The sequence below is a fragment of the Aulonocara stuartgranti genome, assembly GCF_965226115.1.
Source record: "Aulonocara stuartgranti genome assembly, chromosome: 7".
NCBI lineage: Eukaryota > Metazoa > Chordata > Actinopteri > Cichliformes > Cichlidae > Aulonocara > Aulonocara stuartgranti.
In genome coordinates this window covers 4,626,437-4,651,966 of record NC_138945.1, presented here as the reverse complement: position 1 = coordinate 4,651,966, position 25,530 = coordinate 4,626,437, and the positions used below count along the sequence as shown (strand labels likewise).

At 39.8% G+C, this 25,530-nt stretch overlaps 2 protein-coding genes across 2 annotated transcripts; one reads left to right on the top strand and one right to left on the bottom strand.

Moving 5' to 3' along the window:
* Window positions 1–694: 694 nt before the first annotated feature.
* LOC309711556 (olfactomedin-like) lies at window positions 695–4,987 on the bottom strand. The gene is made up of 6 exons (XM_082541953.1): window positions 4,928–4,987; window positions 3,992–4,093; window positions 3,737–3,895; window positions 3,019–3,231; window positions 2,750–2,882; window positions 695–1,575 (listed from the first exon to the last, which is right to left on the bottom strand). The coding sequence occupies exons 2-6, from the start codon at window positions 4,028–4,030 to the stop codon at window positions 713–715; spliced, it is 1,407 nt and encodes a 468-aa protein (XP_082398079.1). The 5' UTR covers window positions 4,031–4,093; window positions 4,928–4,987; the 3' UTR covers window positions 695–712.
* Window positions 4,988–11,947: 6,960 nt separating this feature from the next.
* On the top strand, window positions 11,948–24,334 carry LOC309710765 (olfactomedin-4-like). Its single transcript, XM_082540518.1, has 7 exons — window positions 11,948–12,075; window positions 12,199–12,321; window positions 12,390–12,608; window positions 16,604–16,757; window positions 22,874–23,101; window positions 23,522–23,690; window positions 23,770–24,334. The coding sequence occupies exons 1-7, from the start codon at window positions 12,022–12,024 to the stop codon at window positions 24,203–24,205; spliced, it is 1,383 nt and encodes a 460-aa protein (XP_082396644.1). The 5' UTR covers window positions 11,948–12,021; the 3' UTR covers window positions 24,206–24,334.
* Window positions 24,335–25,530: the final 1,196 nt, after the last annotated feature.

The window sequence follows — 25,530 nt, the reverse complement described above, 5'->3', positions numbered from 1 at the left end:
ATGAGCTCGGTCCCACCGCATACATGGTAAAAAGCAGACCGCAGAGTTTCGTCTTGAGCCAGCAGGCTGCTGTTTGGCTTCTGTCATTATGGGAGCAGAGCTTTGGGTGTGTCTAAGAGGCAGCCAGCCAGAAACTGGAAACCGTGGCTCAGCAGTGGAAACATCTGTCCTCATCCACTCCAGAGTGGGATCACACTGCCACCTACTGTAGACACCTGGTACAACTGCAATTTGTTCCCTTACTATGAGCCAATTTTTTTAAAATGATACATTTTCTTAGTTTAAGCTGTTGATTTGTTTTCTATGTTGTATTGGCAATCAAACCTGGGTTTATTTACATTTTACATAGTAACAGCACTCTAAGGGAATTTTTAAGATTTGGAAATGTTAACATGTCTTTTTGTCACCTGCTAAACATTAATACATTAACTAGCTGGTCACAGTCAACAAGAAAAACGTGCGTGTCTGTCTCTGTGTGTGTGTCTATGTGTGTGTGTTTTTTTGTGTGTTTTAAAAAAATACTAGTAAAGAGAGCAAAAAAGGGCATAAAGAGTTTTCATCTCATTGTTACTTAACTCTTTATTATGGTTGTTCTTTTGTACATCATACATGATTTATCTTCAGCATTTGCAAGACCGAATAAAATTGCTGCTGCACAAAACAGCCATTGCCTTTTTTGTTTTGTTTTGCTTGGTCATGTGACAATAACTAGCTACAAAGCTTCAGATCTGAAGTAAACCTGGTAGGCCAGCAAGTATCCATCGTTGTACATGTAGATCTGCTTGTTGGTGGGATTGTAGCTCAGACTAGCCACTGCTTTAGCTACCTTCTCCAGTGGTATTGCTAGTGAGTTGTCTTCTTTGCCTGTGGCTGTGTCGAAGGCGTAGAACACCTCCTCCCGGTACTCATTAACGTAACGAGTTGCGTACATCACACCGCACACCATGAAGGCGTTACTTACTGCCTTCTTGAACAGCCTCGTTTCCCACGTCTGTGTCACGTTGAGACTCTTCACCTCGCTGTCCCAAACTAAGCGGCTGATCACGAGGTTACCATGGTTACCTAGAGTGGCATAGAGAGCCCACAGTCCTGTTTCATCTGCCTCTACATCAATATCACTATTGAGCTGGCAATCGTAGTAACAATAGGGGAACTTGTTGTTGAAACCCACACCGGTGCCTGGAAGAGTCACCCGTTTGACCTCGTTGGTCTCCAGGTCGTACCGGCAAACGTCTGCAGAGCGGTAGCAGTTATAGTACAGAGCCTTACCGTACAGCACAGCACTGGGACCCTCAATGGCATTGGGATGGCTGTACGATGAGGCAAATGTAAAGTCCCTGTGGTTTGTTGAGGCCATGAGGTCTTCATAGGTTTGGTAAAGGCGCGCAGTGTTGCCCCAGATGTAGCTGCTGAGCAGAGGTTGAACCCAGTAACTGTTCTTCTGCCCATCGCTCTCTTTCTGGGCTTGTTTTCCCCACGAACCAGAGACACAGCTCTTACCAAAAGGGCTGACTTTAGCTGTGATAGGGTCACTGATGTTGGTGATCAGACCTTTGAGACAGTGCCTGTCCTGACCTGGAAAGACAGAAAGATCAGAAGATTTCTGAAGCATATTATAAGATACAGTCAGTCATTTATCAACATCAGCTGTTAATCATCCCCTGAGGGTGTGTGTTTGCTTTGAAAAGGGGAAGGAGCTCAAATCTGATTTCAGTCACGATCAGTGAAAATAAGCTTTTATTTCTAGAGTGGCATGGCTCTGTATTGGGTTCTCTCCACCCCTCCATGCGTAGTTAGAGCCAAAAATCCAAATCTGAATTCTGTGAGGATCGGTGAAAACATATTATTTATTCCACATGTTGAAAACCCAAGGCAGGTTCAGCAGAACAACATCAAGGCTCAGCACAGAACAGAACAGGAATAACTCATGACAGATATGACAATGATTAAACTCCCAGGACCTGGTGTCCACATATGTGGACATCACATTTTGGCTTGTCTAGACCACAATACAAAATTTTACACACATACAGTAGGTGTAAACATGTTTGAAGTAGCAGTTTGGGAGAGAAATGTTTTGTTTTTCATTCAGTGCTCAGAAATCTTTTACTTTTTTTGCTTTGTTACAGAAATTTTGCTAAAAGGGGCACAATTGTTGTTTCTCATTTTGTTTTTGTACTGAGGAAAAATACTGCTGTGTTCAGACACCAAATAAAGAGTTCGGGTCTTAGGAGGTTAAATCAGATAAGGTGGAGTTGCCATGGACGTATGTGGCAAAGGGTCTTGTAGATGCTATTCATGTTAAGGTACTTTGAAAAGTACCCCATTTATTTAACAACTGGGAGCATAAAAGGACATCAGTTGACTTATCAACTTAAGTTGGCTGGTACTGCCGTCATGGGAATGCAACTCAATTTGACTGAAAAACATTATGCTTCTTTTGGAATGTGGATATAACCTGACCATCAGCTCTTAATTGTTTTCTTTTCTGCCACAGAATTTTCTAAACTCCGTTTTTCTAACTGATGAATGCACACATAAATCTTAAAAACAAAAATTGTGTTTCTCATTAGTTTCAGTTTGTTAGAGCCAAAATACAAATACACTCCTGCCATCTCATTTAAGAATCACTGTCACAAGGGATCATTGATTGCAACATATTAACTGATAACTGATTTATTCCCTTGTCTCTCTATGTCACACACACACACACACACACACACACACACACACACACACACACACATACCTCTGAAGTCTTTGGGGATTGACTTGCAGGTCTCCAACTTATTCTTTAGGTAGCGCAGTTTCTCCTTCACAGTCTTCATGTTAACCGTGTCTATTGTTTGCATCTTGTTTACATGTTTATGTAGTTTCTCAGCCTTTCAAAGACAGATATAATATTATTCTATTTATAATTCTGTTACATCACAACAGTTCACTTGTGACCTGACATAGTATAACATCAACTTATTTCTTTCTGTTGTATTTCGCTGCCATTTGCTATTTTAGCTCTACCTCTTTGGAGAGTTTCTGTGTCTCGGAGTTGTTAAGCTGGCTGTGGACCACATCGATGTCCACCTGTAACTGGCTGAGCACCTGGCCCAGCTGGTGCAGGGACAGTTCTGTATACAGGCCCTGGGAGTGCAGGTAGTTGTAGGGCTCCAGCCGGACTGTAAATTTGGTAAACTGATCCTGGATCAGAGGAAGACGTTGGCTGGAGAACGTCAGCTGCAAGAAATGCAGACAAAAAAAATCTTTGTTCAAAGACATGGCTTTTTTTTCCATAGGAACAATGTAAAAATAAACCCAAATTTTAAAAAGTTATTGTTTCGAGGGGAAAGAAAAAGTGGTTGGAGAAATGATATAAAAAATAAAGTAACTTTGATAAACTGTTCATCTTTAAATATTGAAACATTGATTGATTGATTCATCATCATCATCATTTATTTATTTAAAAACACACCTGGTAGACCAAAGTGCTGTACAATACTAATATGCACATAGTAATAAAACTAGACATAGCAATAAAATAAAAATAAAAAAAACAAATTGATTAATTGATTATACCCATACTCAGTATTCATTATGGTAATAATAATTAATGAATTATTAAATAATGTTTTATTGATTATTGATTGATTGCTTTTTAATTGTATTACAGTTTTTTTTATAATACAATGTTAGTTCCTGAGAGCTTACTTCAGTACAATAAAGCATATAGATGAGTTCTTACCTCTTCTTGTAGGTTATTCAGAGATTCTTCACAGGTGTGAACTTCCTCCAACACGTACTTAAACTTCTGAGCAGGGAACAGCCACATGGTGGAGTTTAGCTGGCACACACATGCATTTGCCTTCTTGTAGCCCGACACTTGCTGACTCTGGCTGTCAGCCTGATTTTGCAAATAGGAGCATAAATTCTTAAGACTTATATACATGGTAAACAAACAATAACAGAACAATACTACATATAATACTGTGTGACTTACTGTGGATGACAGCAGGAGCAATAGAAGCAGCTGCAGCATTTTTAGAGAAACTGAGATGGACCAACACTGACACACGGTCTTCTTCTGTTTTCTTTAGAAAAACTCACTCACAACAAACACAGAATTTGCCGGTTTGCTTCCTGTCACTGATAAGTTGCTCCACAGCCTTAAAACCACTTGGACAAATGACACAACTAAGAACATCAAACTGGTGGTTTGTAAGACCCCGCCCACTTTCTTTATGCATTGTTAGTTTATTGGCTCTCATTTTCACTTTTTTGTTCTAGAGGAGTATTGCATTTTTTAAAAATGTTGTTGTTTATTTCTCATTTATTTATCTATTTTTAACTATGTAAAGCAAGTCTAATGAACTGCTCACTGATTTTAAAGCTAAATTCACATGAAAAAAAAAACTATATCCAATAGCAATTGAGTTTTTATCATATGTTAGTATGAAAATCAGATTCCTGAAAAAGCTGCTTGCAGAAGAAAATGATTCAAACAATTTACCTTGTAGTGTTGACGTTTGTAGTCATTAGCTGTTTTATGGTCAACATTTTTTATGATTAATAAATAAAGTTAAGCTTTAAAAAATGGGCATCTGCAGAGAGGTATTACTTTGTATTGGTAGATGTTAAAGCTTATGTTTGTAAATAAAGTGATATATATATATGTATATATATATGTATACATACACATACACACACACATCTCACAATACAGAGCTTAGAATGCACAGTAAGGATGTAGTATTATTGCATTATCCAGCTCTGAAACATCACCAGCAGATTGTAGATGGCTGTAGCTTGTAATTACAACAGGTTTAGACTGCTATCGATAAACAAAATATAATAAAGAAACATCTAAGACATGTATTTATCAACATAATTTTAAAAAAAACTTTTGAAATAGACGGTACCAATTATTTTGAGTCACCTTTTTCACTAACTATGTATTTATACACCTCTCTGTATTTAATTATTAGTTATTATTGATATCTGGCTCTCCACAGCGTTTCTTCGTCCTGTCTTCCTCCCCTAACCCAAGCCGGTCACGGCAGAGGCCTCCCCTCCCCACCATGAGAATGGTTCTGCTGGAGGTTTCTTCCTGTTAAAAGGGAGTTTTTGTTCCCATCGTTGCCAAAGCTGGACTGTGTGCACTAGGCAGGAATGGAGGACCCAATGTGCAGACACCAGGAGGTAAAAAGTGCACTCAAAACAGTTTTATTGCTCAACACGAACGTAACTAAACTGAAAAGAAAGGGAGATCATGACACAGACCAAGGAAAACATAAGGCTTCAATACACAGAGGGATAACGAAGGAATGACACACAAGAGGAGAGCACAGCTGGGAGTCATCAGACATAACATGGACAGCTGTGGACAGCTACAGGTACCTTGGTGTTCATCTGAACAACAGACTGGACTGGACTCATAACTCAGACGCCCTCTACAGGAAAGGGCAGAGCAGGCTGTACCTGCTGCGGAGACTCAGGTCGTTTGGGGTGGAGGGCCCACTCCTGAAGACCTTCTATGACTCTGTGGTGGCTTCTGCTATCTTTTATGGTGTGGTCTGCTGGGGCGGCAGCATCTCTGCTGGGGACAGGAAGAGACTGAACAGGGTGATCCGAAGGGCCAGCTCTGTTCTAGGATGCCCTCTGGACCCAGTGGAGGTGGTGAGTGACAGGAGAACGGCGGCTAAGCTGTCATCCCTGTTGGACAACGTCTCCCACCCCATGCAGCAGACTGTGACAGCACTGAGCAGCTCCTTCAGTGGGAGACTGCGGCACCCACGGTGTGGGACGGAGAGATTTCGCAGGTCTTTCCTCCCCACTGCTGTCAGACTCCATAATAAAGACTTTAACTGATCAAGCACACACATCCATACATATGCAATAATACTAAGTGCAATAATCCTTTCTGTCATCGTTGTATTTTTACTCAGTTGTATATAGCATTCGTATTCTATTTTTATCTTATTGTATATTTTTATTCTATTTTATTCTACTGTATATAGTATATTATTTTATTCTATTCTGTACAGCTGTGTACTGTATTTATTCTTATTGTATTCTAATTTTTGCATCATAACTTTTGCACTGTCCACTTCCTGCTGTGACAAAACAAATTTCCCACGTGTGGGACTAATAAAGGTTATCTTATCTTATCTTATCTTATCTTATCTTATCTTATCTTATCTTATCTTATCTTAACGAGACCGAGGGGGAGCAAACCTGAAAACATTAACATGGGACACAGACTGTCAACGTAAAACAGGAAATATAACGCAGTAACGTGGACATGACACTGAGACAGACATGACAAAAGCATAACACTGAACACAGGGAAGGCATATAAACAAAACCTAAGACTGGAAATAAGGAGACACTAAAGAACTTGGGGAGCAAGAAATAAACAGAATATAACAGAATATAGATGAACAAAATCAAAACCACTGGATCACCAGACCCAGGTACCCTAACAAAAGCACTTTGCTCGTGGGGGTCCTATGATTGTAGGGTTTTCTCTATTATCTTTTCAATGTTGTAGGATCTTTACCTTACAATATTTAGTGCAAAAGTGATTTATAAATGAATGTGCTGTATAAATAAAATTGAATTGAAGTGAATGTAGTCTTGGTTAATATCACACATTATCCAATATTACCATTAGTATGTACTGTAAACTTAACATTTTTTAAAGTCATGAAGCTGTTTTTGAAGTGGTAGCAGAAAATGATTGGACTGCTTTTGTTGGAGAACAAAGAATCAACAGTTTTGTTTTAGTAACTGAAATTTGGCCTATGGTTAGTTTGTGATTTTTTTCATTTAATTTATTTTTCAACTGTCTAATTATTTGTTTGTCACTCAGGTGACAAACAAATAATTATTTGGAAACATCTAAAAACTTTTTACATTTTTTCCTATAAGGTCTTTTTTTGCTTATCAGAGCCAGGGTTTGGGTTGATGACGACTCAGGCCTCACAAGGTTAACTGCTTACTAATTCATGTTCAGTAGGAGGCTGGAGTTAAGCTAAGAGATGAGGTACTACTAGAGAAATAGACCCACATGCATATTTTTGGACTGTGGGAGGATGCTGGGTGTCCAGACAAAACCCACTCAGCATCTGCAGCATGTAAACCCAACAGAGAAAGACCCCAGCTGGGTGGCAGATTTCATATATACAATCATGTAATATATGTGTATTTAAACCAGAAAAAAATGCCTGTCAGTCTAGTTGAAGAAATTTTAGATGTAACTGTACAGAGCGATAGCAATATCGGAAAGAAGGAACACAGTTCCTCTTCTGTTTTCCCTCCTGTTGGGTTTCGTAGTTGTTGATTTCTAGTTGTTTTTCTCGGCTTCTCTGTATTTCTTAATTTTTGCCAATAATTAAGAAAGAGAATATGATAAAGGATATCCAATTTAGTACAGTTAATCAATCAATAAAAAAGTACAAATAAATTAAATAGCTTGAACCTTTTGGGGAACATATCAGTTTGTGTGGACAAGTAGATGTGAAGACTGCATTATTTTAACAAATCTTTACACATTATGAAAGTCACAAAGCTTACCATGCACAAAAATGTGGTAGTAGCTAACACACTGCACAGGTAGAAAACCCCAGAAATTAAAATCTATTTCAAATGGTTCAGTTGTACCACGTGGCTATTTTACACTCTCAGTGCAGAATGTTCACTTTCTGTTCCCAAAACCTGCATCGATTACTCTTAGAGTGATGAAAAACAATCAAATAAACATGTTTTTTTTCTTCTGGTGAAGATGTGGGTATTACTTTTTCTTTTTATTGCACAAGAAAACAAGAGCATGATGGGAAAGTGCAAACGGTGTCCAGGAAAGAAACAAAACTCTATTAACTAAGTTCCTTGTTCCTTTTCAAGCATCTGCACAAAGTTGTTTGTGTTGGCTGACCCGATCCAAGCTGTCGGAGCCTGATCTTCGACATGTAACCAAAGACATTCAGTATTGTAGTCTTGTAGTTCGATCTTGTAGTGGGATTTCTACCTGGACCAGGAATTTTTCTTCAACAAAAGAATTCCCGTAGCAAGTGGTTTAAAATGTCTTTCGGCTGGTTTACAGCTCTTTTTTTGTCTTATTGTCTTCATATACAAACACAAACACTAAAAGATAGGTCTTATCTATGTTCTCATTAGAACAAGAACTGTGTGAGTGTGTGGGACTGTCTGAGACAAAGATAAAGTCTGCACTGGACTATACATCTACATGTGATATGGTCAAAGAGCATGGTGTGTACCAAAATGTGATAACAAAAGCCAGATTTAAATATAAAATTCAAATGGTGCAATTGGTCACACTGTGGCTGTTTTGTGGCAATTCGTTGCATTCAGTGTACAAGAGTCACTTTTTGTTCCTGAAGGAATTTCATGATTTTTTTTAAATGAAAAAAGTAGATGTATTAGTCACTGTTCCCAGCTTTTGGATTGGTTTTGCATCTTCCGGTCACCACACACAGACCGTGGGTTTCACAGCCTAAAAAGCAACATTATGACATTATATCACATAGCATAAACTTTACAACATGTAGGATGTAATATCTTATATAAAGTGTATTCTTTTGTTGTCATCCAAATAGGCGGCACCATATGCAGCGTGTGGACACAGCACCTGGTCCATGAGGCGCTGGAAAGTATCAGGGGCTCAGAACAAGCCAAACGAAAGTGTGACAATTATTTTATAGTCAATTATTTTGAACAATTTGCCTCTTATGCTCAGGTAACCCCTAGGGCCGTCAATGCGCCATCACGCCAGGCCGCATATCAAAATGGTGCTCACCAGAGAAGTGGTTTCTGTCATGATCCAAGTGAGTGGTGGGTGTATCTTTGGGGCTTCCAGTGTTTTTTCCTGGGTCACCCTGGGTCTCCCAGCGGACATGTCCCAGTCACTCGCACCTCCAACATGCCTGCACTGGCGCTCGTGCGGGTCTCGGCTAGTAAGGCACAATGTCTGCAGTCGCCGAGACCTGTGGAGAAATGCAAATGGAAATGGGTTAATGTCTGCTCATGCCCTGGAGTCTCCCTCTCGTAGCTGGAACGGGCCAGCCCCCGAGCCTTGGCAAGCTGGCTGGAAGGTGCACTGGACCCACACTTGGGTCTGTGGGAAGCCACGCGATGATCTGCTCCAACCAACAACAGAAGAGAATTGTCTTCTGCAAACATAATAGGGAGTACATTTTTACAGACATTTTTTAAAGTCATTAATTTAAATTAAAAATAAGAGAGGGTCCAAAATGGAACCTTGGGGAACCCCACATACAAGTTTAAGTCTATTGGAATTCTGGTTATTAATAGAGACATATTGTTCTCTTTTAAAAAGGTAACTATGAAACCATTCAAGAACAATATTCCAATGTTATTAAATTTTATTAAGAGAATTTAAAAATTAACTGTGTCAAACGCCTTTGGCACATCTAGGAATATACCCAGAAAATATTTTTCGTCATCTAAATCTGTTGTAATTTTAACTACTGTAGACCTGTAGAAGAGCCATAGGCATTTTTTTCTCTGAATCCATACTGGTGATTATACAATATATTACTATCAGACAGATGTTTTGAAATTCTTGTGTGAACTAATTTTTCAAGTACTTTGAAGAGAACAGGTAACACGGAAATAGGCCGATAGTTACTAAAGAAACTAGTATATTCCAAGTTTGAATAAAGGAATTACTTTAACTACTTTTAAATCCCTTGGTACAATACCTATTTTTAAGAACAAAGAAAGAACGTGTGTAAAGGGTTCAACAATAAGAGGATCTACTTTCTTAATAAGACTAGCTCTTATCTCGATGTGGCCTGGAGCAACGTCTTTCATTTTAGTATTATTTGCAAAATCTTTTTAGGAGTTGGACGGTCAAACACACCTAAACAAGAATAGGTGTCATTGTCATGTGTCTGCAACCCAGTGTTTTGTGTTTCTAGTTTAAGTTTCATTCTGGGAATTGTGGTTTTCTGTCTTGTATTTCCTGTTTTACTTTGGAGAGTCCCACGTTCAGCTGTGTCTCCCTCCTGTGTGCCATTTCCTTCTTACCTTGTGTGTCTATTTAGTGCGTTGTTTCCTCTGTTCTTCGTCGGAGTGTCTGTGTATCATGCCTGTCTGTCATCCCCAGTGTTTCATGTGCCACATTCCCGGTTGTAAGGTTCTGTTTTCTATGTTCCCCATGTTGTTATACTTAGCTTTACCCAGTTTAGGTTTAGTTTGCTTCCTTCAGTTTTCCTCTGCTTTTGTTTCTGTAGTGTTTCATCAGGCAAAGTAAAGGCTTGTTTTCCGTTTGAGACACTCTCTCCTGCATCATTGTCTGCGCTTGGGTCCACACCTCTCATCTCCAAACCTTTACAATAATTGTGCTAAACTTTTTTGTAAATGGCATTGCGTGATATTACAATGTTTTTAGCTAATGAAGGGTCAACATTACCAAAAAAGTATCAAGCAAAATACTGAAATTCTTAATGCCATTGGATAGTTCAGATGGAATACTTCCAGAGTGTTCTTTATTTAGCATTTCATTAATGACATTCCATGTGTTTTGAACATTTCCCCTGACTTTTCAGAACAAAAATTTTCTTGGCTAGTTTTAATTTTTTAGTAAACTGATTTTTATATTTTTTATAATATGAAATACTAAAGGAAGACATTTTAGAGTAAGGTGAATAGTAACATCCTTATTATCAACAAAATCAACGTTGTTATGAATAGAAATAGAAACACCTTCCACATTTTGTTTTCTCTACATAGATGTACATTATATTGAAGTAATGACAAAAACTGTGCAATGTCATCTTTAAGCCAAGTTTCATTCAGTTAAACTTTGCATAAAGTTGTTCACTTTCTGTTCCTAAAATCTGCACCTTCCATTACTCCTAGAGTGATGCAAAACAATCAAACAAACAAAAATGTTTTTTTCTTCTTGCACACCTGCCCTACCATCAGCTGATTTCAGTTTGTATGCTGAGAGGAATAAAATAGCACCGCTTTATTGCACAAGAAAACAAGAGCATGATAGGAAAGTACAAACTGTGTCCAGGAAAGAAACAAAACTCTACTATATCGCTAACACAACTTTGTTTCTTTTTCAGATCTGCACAAAGCTATTTGTGTTAGCTGACCCCAGCAAAGCTGCCAGAGCCTTACCTTCAACATGTAACCATAGACATTCAGCATTGTAGTCTTGTAGTCTGATCTTCCAGCCTAATTTCTAAATGGACCAGTTTTGACAGGAGAATGGCGCTGGCAGGTGGTTAAAAATGTCTTTGGGCTTGTTTCCAGCTCTTCTTAGAGCTCTTGTGTTATTGGCTTTATGTTCAAACACATGCACTAAAAGATATATCTTATCCGTGTCCTCATTAGGACAGTGACCGTGTCAGTGTCTGGGACTGTCTGAGACGAGAAGAAAGTCTGCACAAGACTGTACATTTATATGTGATACAGTTAAAAGAGCTTAGTGTGCACCAAAATGTGGTAGTGGCTAACATACTGTATGAATAACAAAACCCAGAATTAACTATAAAATTCAAATAGTTCATTTAGTGTATGACCATGACTTTCTTTTCCTGATAGAATTTCATGAAAAAATAACAAAAAAAAAAAAAAAAATGAATAAAATACATCCATTAGTCACTGTTCACAGCTTTTGGATTGGTTTGCATCTTCCTCTCATCACACATAGACCATAGGTTTAACAGTGACTCAGAGTTTGAATCCTTTAGCTGTTATTTGGTACTTTATTAAATGTGAGATATTTATTTTGTATAGCTGAAGATGCTTTTACTGTCATTTCCCATGCTTAAGTGCAAATTCTCTGTGTTGCTGTAATCCAAATCAGAAAATAGAGAAAACAAAGCGATGGATAAAAATGCAAACACACCCACATCCACTTCCTCATATCCACAGGATAGTGGGAGTGTTTGCAAGTTAGAAGGTGCTGCTGCAGTCCCAGTGCCACAATCAAACACTTTAGAGAGGGTTTTGTTCAGCTCTGCTCTCTGATTCACCATGAAGCTGTACATGATCATTCCACTGTGTGCTCTGCTCACATTCACCCAACAGGTAAGAAATACTGAAGACTTCATTTCAATGAAAAAATATCTATTTTCTATTAAGTAAAAAATGTAAAATACCACTAAATGTGATGTTCTGCTTATTTCACTTGCCAGTTAATCTATCTTTCAGGTGTCTCCACTAGAAACATGTGCATGTGAGCTGAATAACTCAGAGAAGGCATTCCCTCATGAAAAACTCAGGATAGTTGAAACCAATGTATCAGACTGCAACAGCAACATCACCCCAGAGAAGGTAACTAGTCTTTTAAAGCTCTCATACTGTTTGTCTCCATTCCTGGTTAATCACTGCTGCCTCTGCAGACTGTGGAGCTGGAGAGTCTGCTGCTGGGGTTGGAGCATCGCCTCTCCCAGCTGAACAAAGATGTGCTGATCCTGGAGAAGGAGGATGACAGAGAGCTGTATGGAGTTCTCAGCTTGTATGTTATAGAGAATGAAATGACTGAGATCAAGCAGCTGATTGACAAGCTCAACAGCACCACCCAGCAACACCAGATCCTCACTGCTAACGCCACTGAACAGGTAGATTCACAACCACATGCTGCAAAATGCTGACATCATTCTAAAGATTACTACATCACTGTATCTTTGTCCCAGCTGAGTGTTTTCATGAGAAAAGTGAAAAACACTCATATTATACGTTTTCACAATTTATTATTAGACGGTTGCAATTTCAAATTTGGCTTACATGGCACCATGGACCTGTGGCTCAAAGAGAAAAGCAGTAAACACTTTTATTGAATCTGGTAAAAAAAAATGCAGTAAAAACAATGTGGTAGTGCAGCTGCCTTCTCTTCTAAAACTCCACATCTGTCCACCATGAGTGAGGCTTGCATGGGTGGTTGCTCAAGAATTGTGCCTTGATATGGTGGAGGTGAGCTTGTCGGCAAAGGTGGACCAGAGTGGAGCCATCTAGAGCTGCTTTTCTGGCCTCAGTTACCTTGAGAATGAGGAATGTTCTTTGTTTGAGAGTGTTTGGGGAGGTATAAAATAGTTCAGGGCGGTGTCCTTCCTAAAAAACATTTTCTGCAGTGTTTTTCTTTTTCTTTTGATAAATCTCACTTCAAAAGACGAGCTCAGCTGGTGGTTGCAATTTTATTTAAGATTTTACACAACACAATGTCTGTGAAGGTTCTCAGTCATCCAGGTCATCGTAGTCTAAGGAGCTTAGCTTCCCTTTAATCATCGTTTGACACATTGTTGTTATTGTCACCAGAAGATTCCAAGATTCTGCAGACCCCCCCTCCTTCCACCAGATGGAGCCAGATAGCACTTGAGCTCAGTCCTGCCACTAGTTGGCACTAATTTTTTTTACCTGTAATATCCTCTTTGCACAAACGGTGTCGCACTCTAATGAATAGACCATTTCTTACTACTTTGTCTTCACTTTTCCTCTGCGCTGTTCACTTCCAGTTTACCGGAGGTGTGCAATTCTCAGACAAAGACTTAAGGAGGAAAATCAGAAAGAAAGTGCAAGAACAACAATGAACAAAGACATACATTTAACCCAGGTTATTGTTTTTATGGGTAGTACAATATCTCAAACAGCTTTAAACACATGGGCTATCAAAGAATTATTCAAGATTTAAGAAGTTTATTGTCATATACACTGCAAAACACAAATGCTTACGCTGAGCAATGAAATTGTTATTTTGCAAGTTCCCTACAAACAACTAAATAAAAAAATAACTGAAATAAGTTAGAATAAACCCCAACTGACTCTAAGCATGGCAAGGGTACTCCGCAGATGAATTGCGCCATTTTAGAGACACGCTGGAGAGCCTTCCTTTCCTGAATGGTGTTATTTCCATTCCCGGAGTTTGTCAGAATACTCTCCACTGTGCGTCTGTAAAAGTTGCTGAGCAGTTTGGAGGGTAATCCAAATTTTTTCAGCTTTCTTAGATAAAAGAGTTGTTGTTGAACCTTCTTGATGATCTGCTGTGTGTTATGGGTCCAGGTGAGATCCTCACTGATGTGGGTACAAAGAGATTTGAATGTCTTCACCGTCTCTGAAAGAAATCTCCGTCCCGGGTTTCTCCGTGGATCGGGTTTCCTCCAAGGCGTGAGCACCGATAAGCAGAGTTTTGTCCTTTCCTTATAAGATTCCTAATTATTCAAAGTAACACTCAGGTATGCCGTTCAGCAGGTTAGTTACGACGTCGGGAGCAGTTAGGAGAACAAAATGATACAGAGACTGTTCAGGTTGCTCTCCCACAATCAACTCAAAGGTTTATTCAGTATACAACAGTTTATATAGAGGAAAAAAAGGTTCGTGTGTCAGCAGGTTCTCAGTTCAAACCGGTACAGACCAAATAAGGAAATGTCTTCCTGCCTTCTGAGCAAAGAAGTATCCTTTGTGTAGTTTATCAGTTCAGCTACAATTTATGATCATTCCAGCAAAATACACTCCTAGACATAGAATACAGAGTTCTTTCATTAGTGAATTCTGAAACAAACCACCTGGCCTTTAACAAGCTCTTTTCTAAAGGATAAGGAAGGGAGGATGGGAGTAAGGAAGTGGTCTCGTCTCTGTGGTATTTTCGACCTTGGGGTACCAGCCTGTGAGTCTTACACATTAATTCTTGGGTCACAGAGAAAGAGAAAAACAACTAGTAAATGGGCCTTATTGAGTAACAGTTTTCCTGTATAATATCACTATAAAACAATATCCTGTAAATGCTACCATGGTATCAAAATATCACAACAGTTCCCTCCTTTTATCATGAAATGATAACATAGTATAAAGACAGAATGTAATAACATAATATAAAGACAAATCATAAATGTGAAACAAATCATAAATGTAACTAGTCCTTCGAGTAAGCTTAATATCAAAATTTTTTTTAAAAGAAGAAAAGAGAAAGAAGAAAACTTCATTCTCTTCTTGGACAATCGAGTAATTCACAACCTAATGCTCAATACATACATCAGGATCATCATTGATGACATCTGGCACATAATCTGGGTCAATTTGTGCCAATTGCAAATACATTGAAGTAGCTGTACTACTAGCTATACGGGTTATCATTGAGCGTACACAGGGTATCACACAACAGTCTCCACCTGAGTCCCGTTGATGTATAGTGAGGCGTGCTGGTCTCTCCTCATCCTCGGGTCAACAATCATCTCCTTAGTCATCATGATGATCATCTCCCATCAACAAAATTAATGATGGAGGTGTTGTACTGGGAAGAGACACAGTTCTGGGTGAAAAGGGTGTCCAGGAGTGGATTGACCACATAGCCTTGGGGGATCCCTGTGCTCACTATCTTTACACCATTGAGTATCTTAGTGAGGAAGTCCAGGACCCAGCAACAGAGGGAGGGTGTCAGTCCAAGAGTGGAGAGCTTTCCCAACGGTCTGTTTGGAATGATGGTGTTGAATGCAAAACTCTAGTCTGTAAACAGCATTTGAATGTAGGTGTCCTTATTTTGGAGGTCTGAAAGGGCTGTTTGGATGGTTGCATTAACGGCGTCTTCGGTAGAAAGGTTCTTACCATATGCAGAGGATTGCAGAGGATCTAGTGTGTCCGGGATGGTATCTTTGATATGGGACTATCCTCTCAAAACACTTCATTACAGGTTCAGACAGGTTATGTTGTTTTTCTTGGGGAGGTGGTTGACTTGAAGCATGTGGGCACAGCTGACTGGATGAGGGATAAATTAAAAATGTCTGTAAACACCTCACCGAAGAGCAGACCCTCAAAGCATGGCTTAGGATGTTGTCACGACCGGCTGCTTTTCGGGGGTTAGTCCTCCTCAGAACCTTGCATACTTCAGTCAAAGTCACAGTGAGTGAAGAGCTGCCTCTACTGGTAGAATCCCTCTGTGTTGGTTGGTGTTTAGGGTATTGAAACAAGCGTAGAACTCATTCAGCTCATCTGGTAGTGCATTGTGTTGTGTGGGGAGAACACCCTGTATCACATCAAGAACTCCACCGATTACACCGACAAGGTCCAGAAATTTACCCTGGATCCAGATGAAACCATGGTGTTCTTTGATGTAGTCTCTCGCTTCACATGCATACCCACCACGGAGGCAGTGGAGACTGTAGCCTCAGTAACCGCAATTGTGACTACCTTTCAATTAGGGCCACCAGTCCAGGTAGACCATCGCCCTCACACATTCCTCAGAAAAGAAGGCTTCACTCTGTTTATGTCTTAGTATCTGAGTGTAGCAGTCTAAATCCCAAATTACTCTGCAATGCATATCGGTTTGCGATGAAGGATACAACATAAATGCATGATACAAATTATGAGGTAATTGTGTAATATAAGATAATGGGTGTACATGAGCCTTAAAGATAAAACATTAATTCTACACCCCACAAATCTATATCTGATACATTTAAAAATTTTGGGATTAAATGCAAGCTAAACAGACATTCATTTGTTGTTGCATTTAGTAATTGTTTAAATAAATTGTACAAAAAAATTGTAAAATAGATATAGAAATAGATTTTTAACTGATGCCTGTTGCTCTTTTCATGATTTTGTAAACAATCCAAAATTGTCTCAGCTGGAGAATTTGAAAACAGAGATGCAAGAGCTGGAGAAGTTCGACACCATGCAGGTGATAAAGGGACAACAAGCCATTGCTGCTCTGAAGGTTGATCTACGCAAGTGCAGCGAAAAACTGAACACTACTGTCGCACCCACTGAGCCTCCACAGGGTGAGTCAATCAAGCAGTTTTTTTTTAAAAAAGATTGTTTATTTGTTTCTCTTTTCCTGGTGGGGGTGGGAACCAATTATTGGGGGTTGGAGCAATTAATAATCTTAATTCATATTGCCTAGTAGCATGAAATCATTTGTGTCCATACCAACTTGACTGATCTTTACATTAAGCCAAGGTAAGCTTAACTAAGCTAATGTAAGATAAGATAAATATGGAGAAGATCACTGAAGAAAATAACTTCTAAAGATGTCTGTGAAGGTTCTCAGTCATCCAGGTCATCGTAGTCTAAGGAGCTTGGAAAGAAAAGCGTCTGGACTTCTTTGAGTTGCTTGAACACCCACTCCTCAGTCTGAATCTACACAACTCAGAGAAGAACACACACCTGAGGACAGTCAGGAAAAATGGGAGAAGAACTTTTCAGACCGGAATCTCACTGAACCTGAAAACAAAGTATTAGCCAAAGGACTCAATTTTGCCATTGTTCCGCAACAGTTGCCCATAGTGGACCTCATCACAGCCACAGAAACTGCCATACAGATTAACAAATCATCACAGACAGAAGCAGAGCAAATCAGGATGAAAGTCTCCGCCACCCTCTCCAGTGCCAAAGTCCCTCCGTCTAAACTCACGTTACAAGAAAAGAAGGCCGTTGCTTTCCTGAGCAAAGACCACAACATCACTATATCAGTGACAACAATACCTACGAAGCCTTAAAGCGAGACCCCACAAGCAGCTACAAAAAGAAAGTTATAGCTTGCCTTCAAGACCTTTAAAGGGACAAAATCATTGACCGCGTTACATATCACCGCCTTTACCCAGGGGATGGCATACCCTGCATTTACGGACTTCCTAAGATCCACAAGGAAGGTGTCCCACTCAGACCCATAGTCAGTAGCATAAACTCAGCCACTTATAACATTGCAAAACACCTTGCCTACCATCCTTGCTCCTCTTGTGGGGAACGCCCCACATCACATCAAGAACTCCACCGATTACACCGACAAGGTCCAGAAATTTACCCTGGATCCAGATGAAACCATGGTGTCCTTTGATGTAGTCTCTCTCTTCACTTGCATACCCACCACGGAGGCTGTGGAGACTGTCAGAAAATGACTACAAGAAGACAGCTCCTTGGAAGACAGGATCAACTTCACACCCGATCAGATTTTCACACTGTTAGACCTCTGCCTCACCACTACATATTTCAAATACAACAAGGGTTTCTACAGACAAAAACATGGCTGCACCATGGGCTCCCCCGTGTCACCTATTGTAGCCAACCTTTACATGGAGGAAGTGGAAAGGAAGGCTCTTGGCTCTTTTAAAGGGAGAGTAGTAGTCTCCCTTTAAAAGAGCCAAGAGCCTTGAGGTGGGTCGAGTATCCAAAAATTGTACTCAAGTAAGAGTAGCATTACTTTAAAATATTATTATTCAAGTAAAAGTGAAAAGTAATCGTCAAAAAAGTTACTGAAGTAAGAGTAAAAAAGTACTTGGCGAAAAGACTACTCAAGTAGCGAGTAACTGTTTGAAATGTCCGATTTATTTTTTAAATAAATGTTATCAGACAAACAAAAATAAATAAATATACAAATTTTAGTATTTTCAAAAGAAATATATGTAAAAAGATCGACAAAATAAGGCACAACAATTCTAATTTCCAGATTTCAGTTTTTCACAACATAAAGCTTTTTTCACCAATACCTACAGTAAATAATATAAATATATAAACAGCGGAAACAATTTCCAGTGACAAGATATGCTGTAAACTTTATATTCATTTTTGCTCCAAATGGCACAGCAGCCTCAGAGAAAACATTAGTACGAGGCATCTTCAACATATGTTCATACAAGGCAGCTCAGTTTACCATAAATTGTATGGGTGTGCATTTATTTCTGCATATTTAGCAAACATGTGCCATTTCTTCACTCAGTGAGGTGATGGTTAAGCTTCAGCAGCAGTTTGCTCTCAAGGTTCTTTCTGTGAAGCTGTAACTGTTTAGCAGTGAACAGGAGTCCTGCATGACTAAGAATCCTTCACAAGCTCCAGATGCAGGAAGAGCTGTATTGACTTTGATCGACAGCTTCTTGATGTGAGGAAAGCCATGCAATAGATCCACACCTCCAGTGAATGGACATGAAAGGTACCTCTCCAGCTCCCCTGCTTCTGGTTTTCCTGACCCCATGGATCCATCATCTTCGTCGAATAGGCCGCTGTTTGTGCTGGCCTCATCCAGCTCTGAGTCTAGGTGATGTCTGATGAAGTGGAGACCTGTGGAAAGATGTAACGTTTGCAAAAGAATTAGGTCGGGGCTTATTGTGCTGCCAAGCTGCAGATGTTTGTTTGGAGCTAGCCTCCAAAAGCTGGCCATACACTGTGCAATTTTTGGCCCATTTTGAACCGATTTTTCAGTCGCGCAACCGTTTTGGGGATCGGCCGTGTTTTGCCTTAATCGTGCGTGCATCGTGTAGTATACATGGAGTAACAAAAAGCACTTAACACCTCACAACCAGCTCCCAATCATCAATCGTATGGTCGCATGATAATCAAACCTGTTTGAAATCCTGTCGCCCCTCAACGCAGCCTCCCACACTGCGCACGCACAAACACAGAAATGAAAGAGAAAAGGTGGAGCAGCATGTGTGTGATCTGGACACAAGAGATGGAGGCACAACTTATAGGATGAGGCAAGCTCATCCGAGTACGTAAGCGTAGAGCTGCCACCCAGGCAAAAGAAAACTATAGCTATATCACGTTATAACGTGAAAAGTATATTGTTAGAACAATAAACTTTTCACGTTATAGCATGATATAGCTCTATTGAACAATATAATATCACATTCGTACGAACATGATAATTATGTATATTGTAATAACGTGATAGTATATTGTACAAACATTAAAAGTATATTGTTAGAACAATATACTTTTCACGTTATAACGTGATATAGCTCTATTTTTCTTTTGCCTGGGTGGCAGCTCTACGCTTACGTATCCGAGGCTTTTCAATGTGGCCTCACAAAATTATCACGACTACAACAACCATGAAAAGAGTTGGATGAACATTGCTGCTCAATCACAGCTGCCTTGTCAATGTTTTTCATTAGTAATTTAGCAAAGTTGATGGTGTGTGTGTCTGTGTGAGTAAAAGACAGAGAGAGGGAGAGCGAGTGACAGGTTTTGTATGATAAGCTTCATGTTATGGACGCACAGTTTGAGCACTCAGGTCGCATCAGAGTGTCAGGCCCTGCATCGTGACCTATGAACTTCTAACCCCTGAGATTCAATTGTACAGTTTGAGCAGGAGCTGAATAATGTGACTGAAAAAAATCGCACAGTGTTTGCCCAGCTTAATGTAGACCGTTTAAACTAAACAAGCTGCTGTTTCACATATTAAACCCTGTCAGCCGCAGTATTGCCTTCTGTTTTAACAGTTAAAGCAGTAGAGACGAGCTGTTTGCATGCGCGTTGAACTCTAGCATCATTAACCAGGCTAGCTGTTAGCTTATAGTTCATGTTAGCTAACCAGCGAGCAGTTAACAGGACAGCCGAAGCTGCACAAAACACCCACAAACTTATCTCACTACAACGTAGCGCCGAAAATATGACAGCTGCTGTAACATAAGACTGACATCCAGCTAACCAGAGCTAAAAAGATATTTAGAGAAAACTTACCGTTTCCTCAGGTTACACGAGTTGAGTTGTTTCACGCTGAAAAGTTGGTTTGTTTTGGCTCTCACTGAAGACAGTTTTCATGTTTCTTCTTTCCGTGTGTCCGCTACTTTGAAATGCTTGGGCCGCTCTGCCCGCCACAGTTTCAAACTGGTCATGTGACTACATGGCCACATCTCATTGGTAAAAACGTTACCGGAAACTCCACTGGCAGCATGTTATCTAATGTGTTAAACTAATTTTTATTTTTGTTTTAAAGTAACGAGTCGAATTGTGCAAATGTAGCGGAGTAAAAGTACCGTTTCTTCTTCACAAATGTACTCAAGTAAAAGTAAAAAGTATCGTGCAAAAAAGGTACTTTAAAAGTACATTTTTTTCAAAAACGTACTCAAGTAAATGTAACGGAGTAAATGTAACTCGTTACTACCCACCTCTGGAGAGTACCCAGCCTCTGGTACAGATATGTAGACAACACCTGCGTCAAAATCAAAAGACAAGAAGTGGAATCCTTCACTGCGCACATTAACGCCGTGGATAAAAACATCAAGTTCACCAGGGAAGACACAAAGGATAACTGTTTGCCTTTCCTGGACTGCGCTGTGCACATTGAAGAGAATGGCAACCTCAACATTGAAGTTTACCGGAAGCTCACACACACGGACCAGTACCTCCTCTTTGACTCCCATCACCCTCTGCAACACAAACTTGGGGTAATCAGGACCCTACACCATCGGGCAGAACATGTTCCCTCTAAGCCTGAAGGGAAAAAGAAGGAACACACACATGTAAAGGAAGCACTTAAAACATGCGGTTATCCTAATTGGGCGTTTATAAAGTCAGCAAAGAGGCACAGGAAAGAAGATCAGACACCAGGGAGGGAGGATAAGAAAGACAGACGCAACAACATTGTCATCCCCTATGTAGCCGGTGTATCAGAGAAACTCAGGAGAGTTTTCTCCAAGCATGACATCCCGGTGTACTTCAGACCCAGCAACACACACAGAGAGAAACTGGTTCACCCGAAAGACAAAACTCCTAAACAAAAACTTAACAATGTGGTGTTTGCTGTACAGTGCAGCGAGGAATACCCAGAGCTCTACATCGGAGAGACCAAACAGCCACTTCACAAGCTCATGGCACAACATAGAAGAGCCACCTCCACGGGACAAGACGCAGCAGTTCATCTGCATCTTAAGTACAAAGGTCACTCTTTCGAGGATGCAAACGTTCACATTTTGGACAGAGAGGACAGATGGTCTGAAAGAGGAGTGAAAGAAGCCATTTACGTCCACTGTGAGTGACCATCTTTGAACAGAGGCAGTGGTTTACGACACCAACTCTCTGCCATCTATAATCCAGTTTTGAGATCCCTTCCCAGACGCCTTAACGCCCACTCACATCCTGGGCCATCTGACCTCAGGAAATCACATGATAAGGTGGGGCCAGGTTTCACAATGAGCTCACCCAAAACCCTGGCTGATTGTGACCCACACCTGCTTTCACACCTTGGCTCATGTGATTAGGTAGAGGATCATCAGGGGGTCCTTTGCCCCTCTGTGGGGGGAAACTCCCACTGGGTTTAAATCTGGGACTCTCCACCATTTAACCCTTAGAACTGAAGAAGCTTCTCGGATGAGAGGTGAAACGTCTTCAAGCAACTCAAAGAAGTCCAGACGCTTTTCTTTCCAAGCTCCTTAAACTTCTAAAGATGACAAAAATTAAGGACTCAGTTGAATAGAAAATACAAAATAGGTGAAGTTCTTAATAAGACCAAATCTTGATCTGTCATTGAGTCAGAAAAGCTGAAACAAATGTGAGAAAAAGTGCTCAGCTGCATGTGGTGAGGATCCATTAATTATCCATTGCCTTTCACTAGAGTAATCAATCATCTCGATCGCCTGTGTCAGCTGATGAAAGAATCCAATCAGTGCATTGAAATTGGATTCAAATAGCAACAAGGAATCACTTGCACTGATAAACATGGCTATCAATAAGCTTTAAAATTAGGTAAATACAACCTCAAATAAAAATATGTGAAGTAAAAGGCTAGGTCCCAACCTCAACCGAACTTAGATGCTTGGCTGGGTCCTTCAGAGAGCTTTGCAACATTGCAAAGAAGAAGTCGACAAGATGAAAGAAACACATAATGTCATACAGAAAATCATTAATTCAAGTTATTTGTTCAAAAGGTAGTTACACAAGCTATCATGAATTGAACCGAATTCATTTAATAAATAATATAATAATAACAATTATTACTTTAAAGTAGTTGCAGTAAAAGAAAGCTCAATCGTTATATGATGAATAAACCCCAGCATGCATTGATAAAAGAATTTCTAGTTTGTCATATAAATAAATTTAAAAGGCCTGTTATAATATGCATTTCCTCCATAAAAGTAGCCTCACGGAGAACAGCTAACACACACTATACATTTCCCCTCAGGTACCTGTGCACGCAGCCGGCTTGTTAATGTTACTGAGCCAAAGGTCTACACAAAAGGAGAATATCCTGGCTCGTATGCTTACGGAGCCTGGGGTCGTGATCCCAGACCAGAGAAAGGCAAAGAGAGCTGGTATTGGCTGGTCATGTTGACTTCCAGTAATATATATGCCCACTATGTTCGTCTTTACAGCAGTCTGAGTTCTCTCATCATTGGAGTGAGCGTCCCAGGTAAGGAACTGCTCGCTTCTCTTTGTTTATTCCCCTACGAAATGTAAAAAACCCTTACTGTTTATACTGGGATCACACTGAAGTTGGTAAATTAGTAGTTTATTGAATCATTTGAATTTCCAAGAAAGAAAGAAATTAACCTGGAGGTTTGTTGTACGTTGGGTTACTGAATGTGTATGGAAAGGACCGTTTAAAGTTTGCTAGGTAACTACAATACCCAACTGTACCTAAAATTGAATTATGCAGACCACAATAAAAGTGACTTTACTCTTTAATATTATAAGAGAACACTGACATTTTCCTTACTTAAAGTGGAATAAAGTAAAGTGCACGATTGTTTTAATTACTGGCACATTTCTGTGAAGCAAATTATAGTTTTAAACTATTAACATACGTTTATTCCTCCTTTTTCTTCTTCAGGTAACGTCCAGATCCACTCCTCAAACCCAACTACCAACACTATCCAGGGTCCAAATAATGTTCTGTATGGAGGGGCTTTGTACTACAACTGTTACAACCAAGATTATGTTTGTCGATTTAATCTCACCACTAAAAGTGTCACAACCTTACAACTACCAAAAGGCACCAGGTTTGTTACTCAACTTTGAAAATGTTAGTTTAAAGAATAACTATGACAGAAACTTTCACTGCTATCCTCTGTTAACCAGGTACAACTCAAAAGGTAACTTCTGCCATCTTGAGGAATGCTACCCATACACTGACCTGGACCTGGCAACAGATGAGTCTGGTGTCTGGGTGGTCTACACCACCACTCAGGACTTTGGCAACTTGGTTCTCTCCAAGCTAGAGGAGGGTGAAACACCAACACTTAGGCGTACCTGGCGCACTTCAGTCTACAAGCGGGCAGTGACCAACACCTTCATGGCGTGTGGCGTTCTCTATGCGACACGTTACATTAACAAGGAGGTCGAGGAGATCTTTTACTCATTCAACACCGTGACGGGACAGGAGAAGTTCAACATTGGCATCTTCATGAACAAGATGTCTACCAACATTCAAAGCCTAAATTACAGCCCTGTGGACCAGATGCTGCATGCTTACTGTGACTCCAACATGGTTTCCTACAAGGTGTTGTTTGGGTAAATTGATGTTGTTTCATTTCTGCAAAATTGATTGATCTCTATAAAAGTCTGAATTCAAAACAGTTTTTTCTCAAGATGTTTCATGTTTAATGCATCACATTTCATAAACAATGTATTTCTCCATTAATCTAATTCTACCAGTGTAAATAAATAGTTCATTGTTGCCTTGTACTCTCTTTATTCAATAAAATCAATATTTCCAGTGTAGTGGTTTTAATGTTCAGAGTCAGTCTAACTATGTTATTATATTTTTTTTTATGTAAACATACAAATGTCATATTCTCATAAAAGTTACACGATTGTTGTTCTGACATTTGTGGAGAAATCCTTGCAGTGACATTAGCGTAGCAGTTATCTAAATAACTAAATTAAATTCAAACTGATTATCAACTCGTTAGTTGTTGTACCAGTGTATTACTCTAAGTACTGGCTCTTTCCATGCGTGACATAAAAATCCTCTTTTTTCTGAATGCAGAAAACTAATCTATGATTAATTTTACAGACAATTTTTTTTTAAATGGCCACATGAATAAAAACATTCCTACTTTCTAATGGTATCTACCATTTACATTGTTTATGGAGATATTTGTGAAATATTCTCCAGCATTTACACTGACTAACCTTAACATTGTGTAACATTTAAAAATTATTCTTCAAGTATCTGATATTACACATTTTATAGTTCATAATTCAAGCGCAGACCACCAAGGTGCAATGGCCTACACTCAACTGATACGCTGTTGTGTTTATATTGTAAAGTAAAAACCCTATAATAATATAAAAAAAACCCAGAGAAACCCCAACAATCATATCGCTCCCATGAGCAGGTGATTTGGCGACAGTGGAAAGGAAAAACTCCTTTTTAACAGGAAGGAACTTCCAGCAGAACCAGGACAGGAGAAGGATGTCCATGTGCAGCAATGGAAGCAGATATGGAAGGTAAAATCCAAAGTGGTCCCAATGGTATAGGGCAATGTATTTTGATTTCCACCAGTGATTCGATTCAATTTTGACACAGTCAATATTCACGGAAATATTATAATTCTGATCATTTATCTACAGGAAAGGGCAGAGCAGGCTGTACCTACTGGGGAGACTCAGGTCTTTTGGAGTGAAGGGCCCACTCCTGAAGACCTATGACTCTGTGGTGGCCTCAGCCATCTTTTACTGTGAGGTCTGCCGAGGCGGCAGCATCTCTGCTGGAAGAGAAGAGACTGAACAGGGTGATCCGGAGAGCCAGCTCTGTTCTAGGATGCCCTCTGGACCCAGTGGCGGTGGTGAGTGACAGGAGAATGGTGGTTAAGCTGTCGTCCCTGTCAGACAACA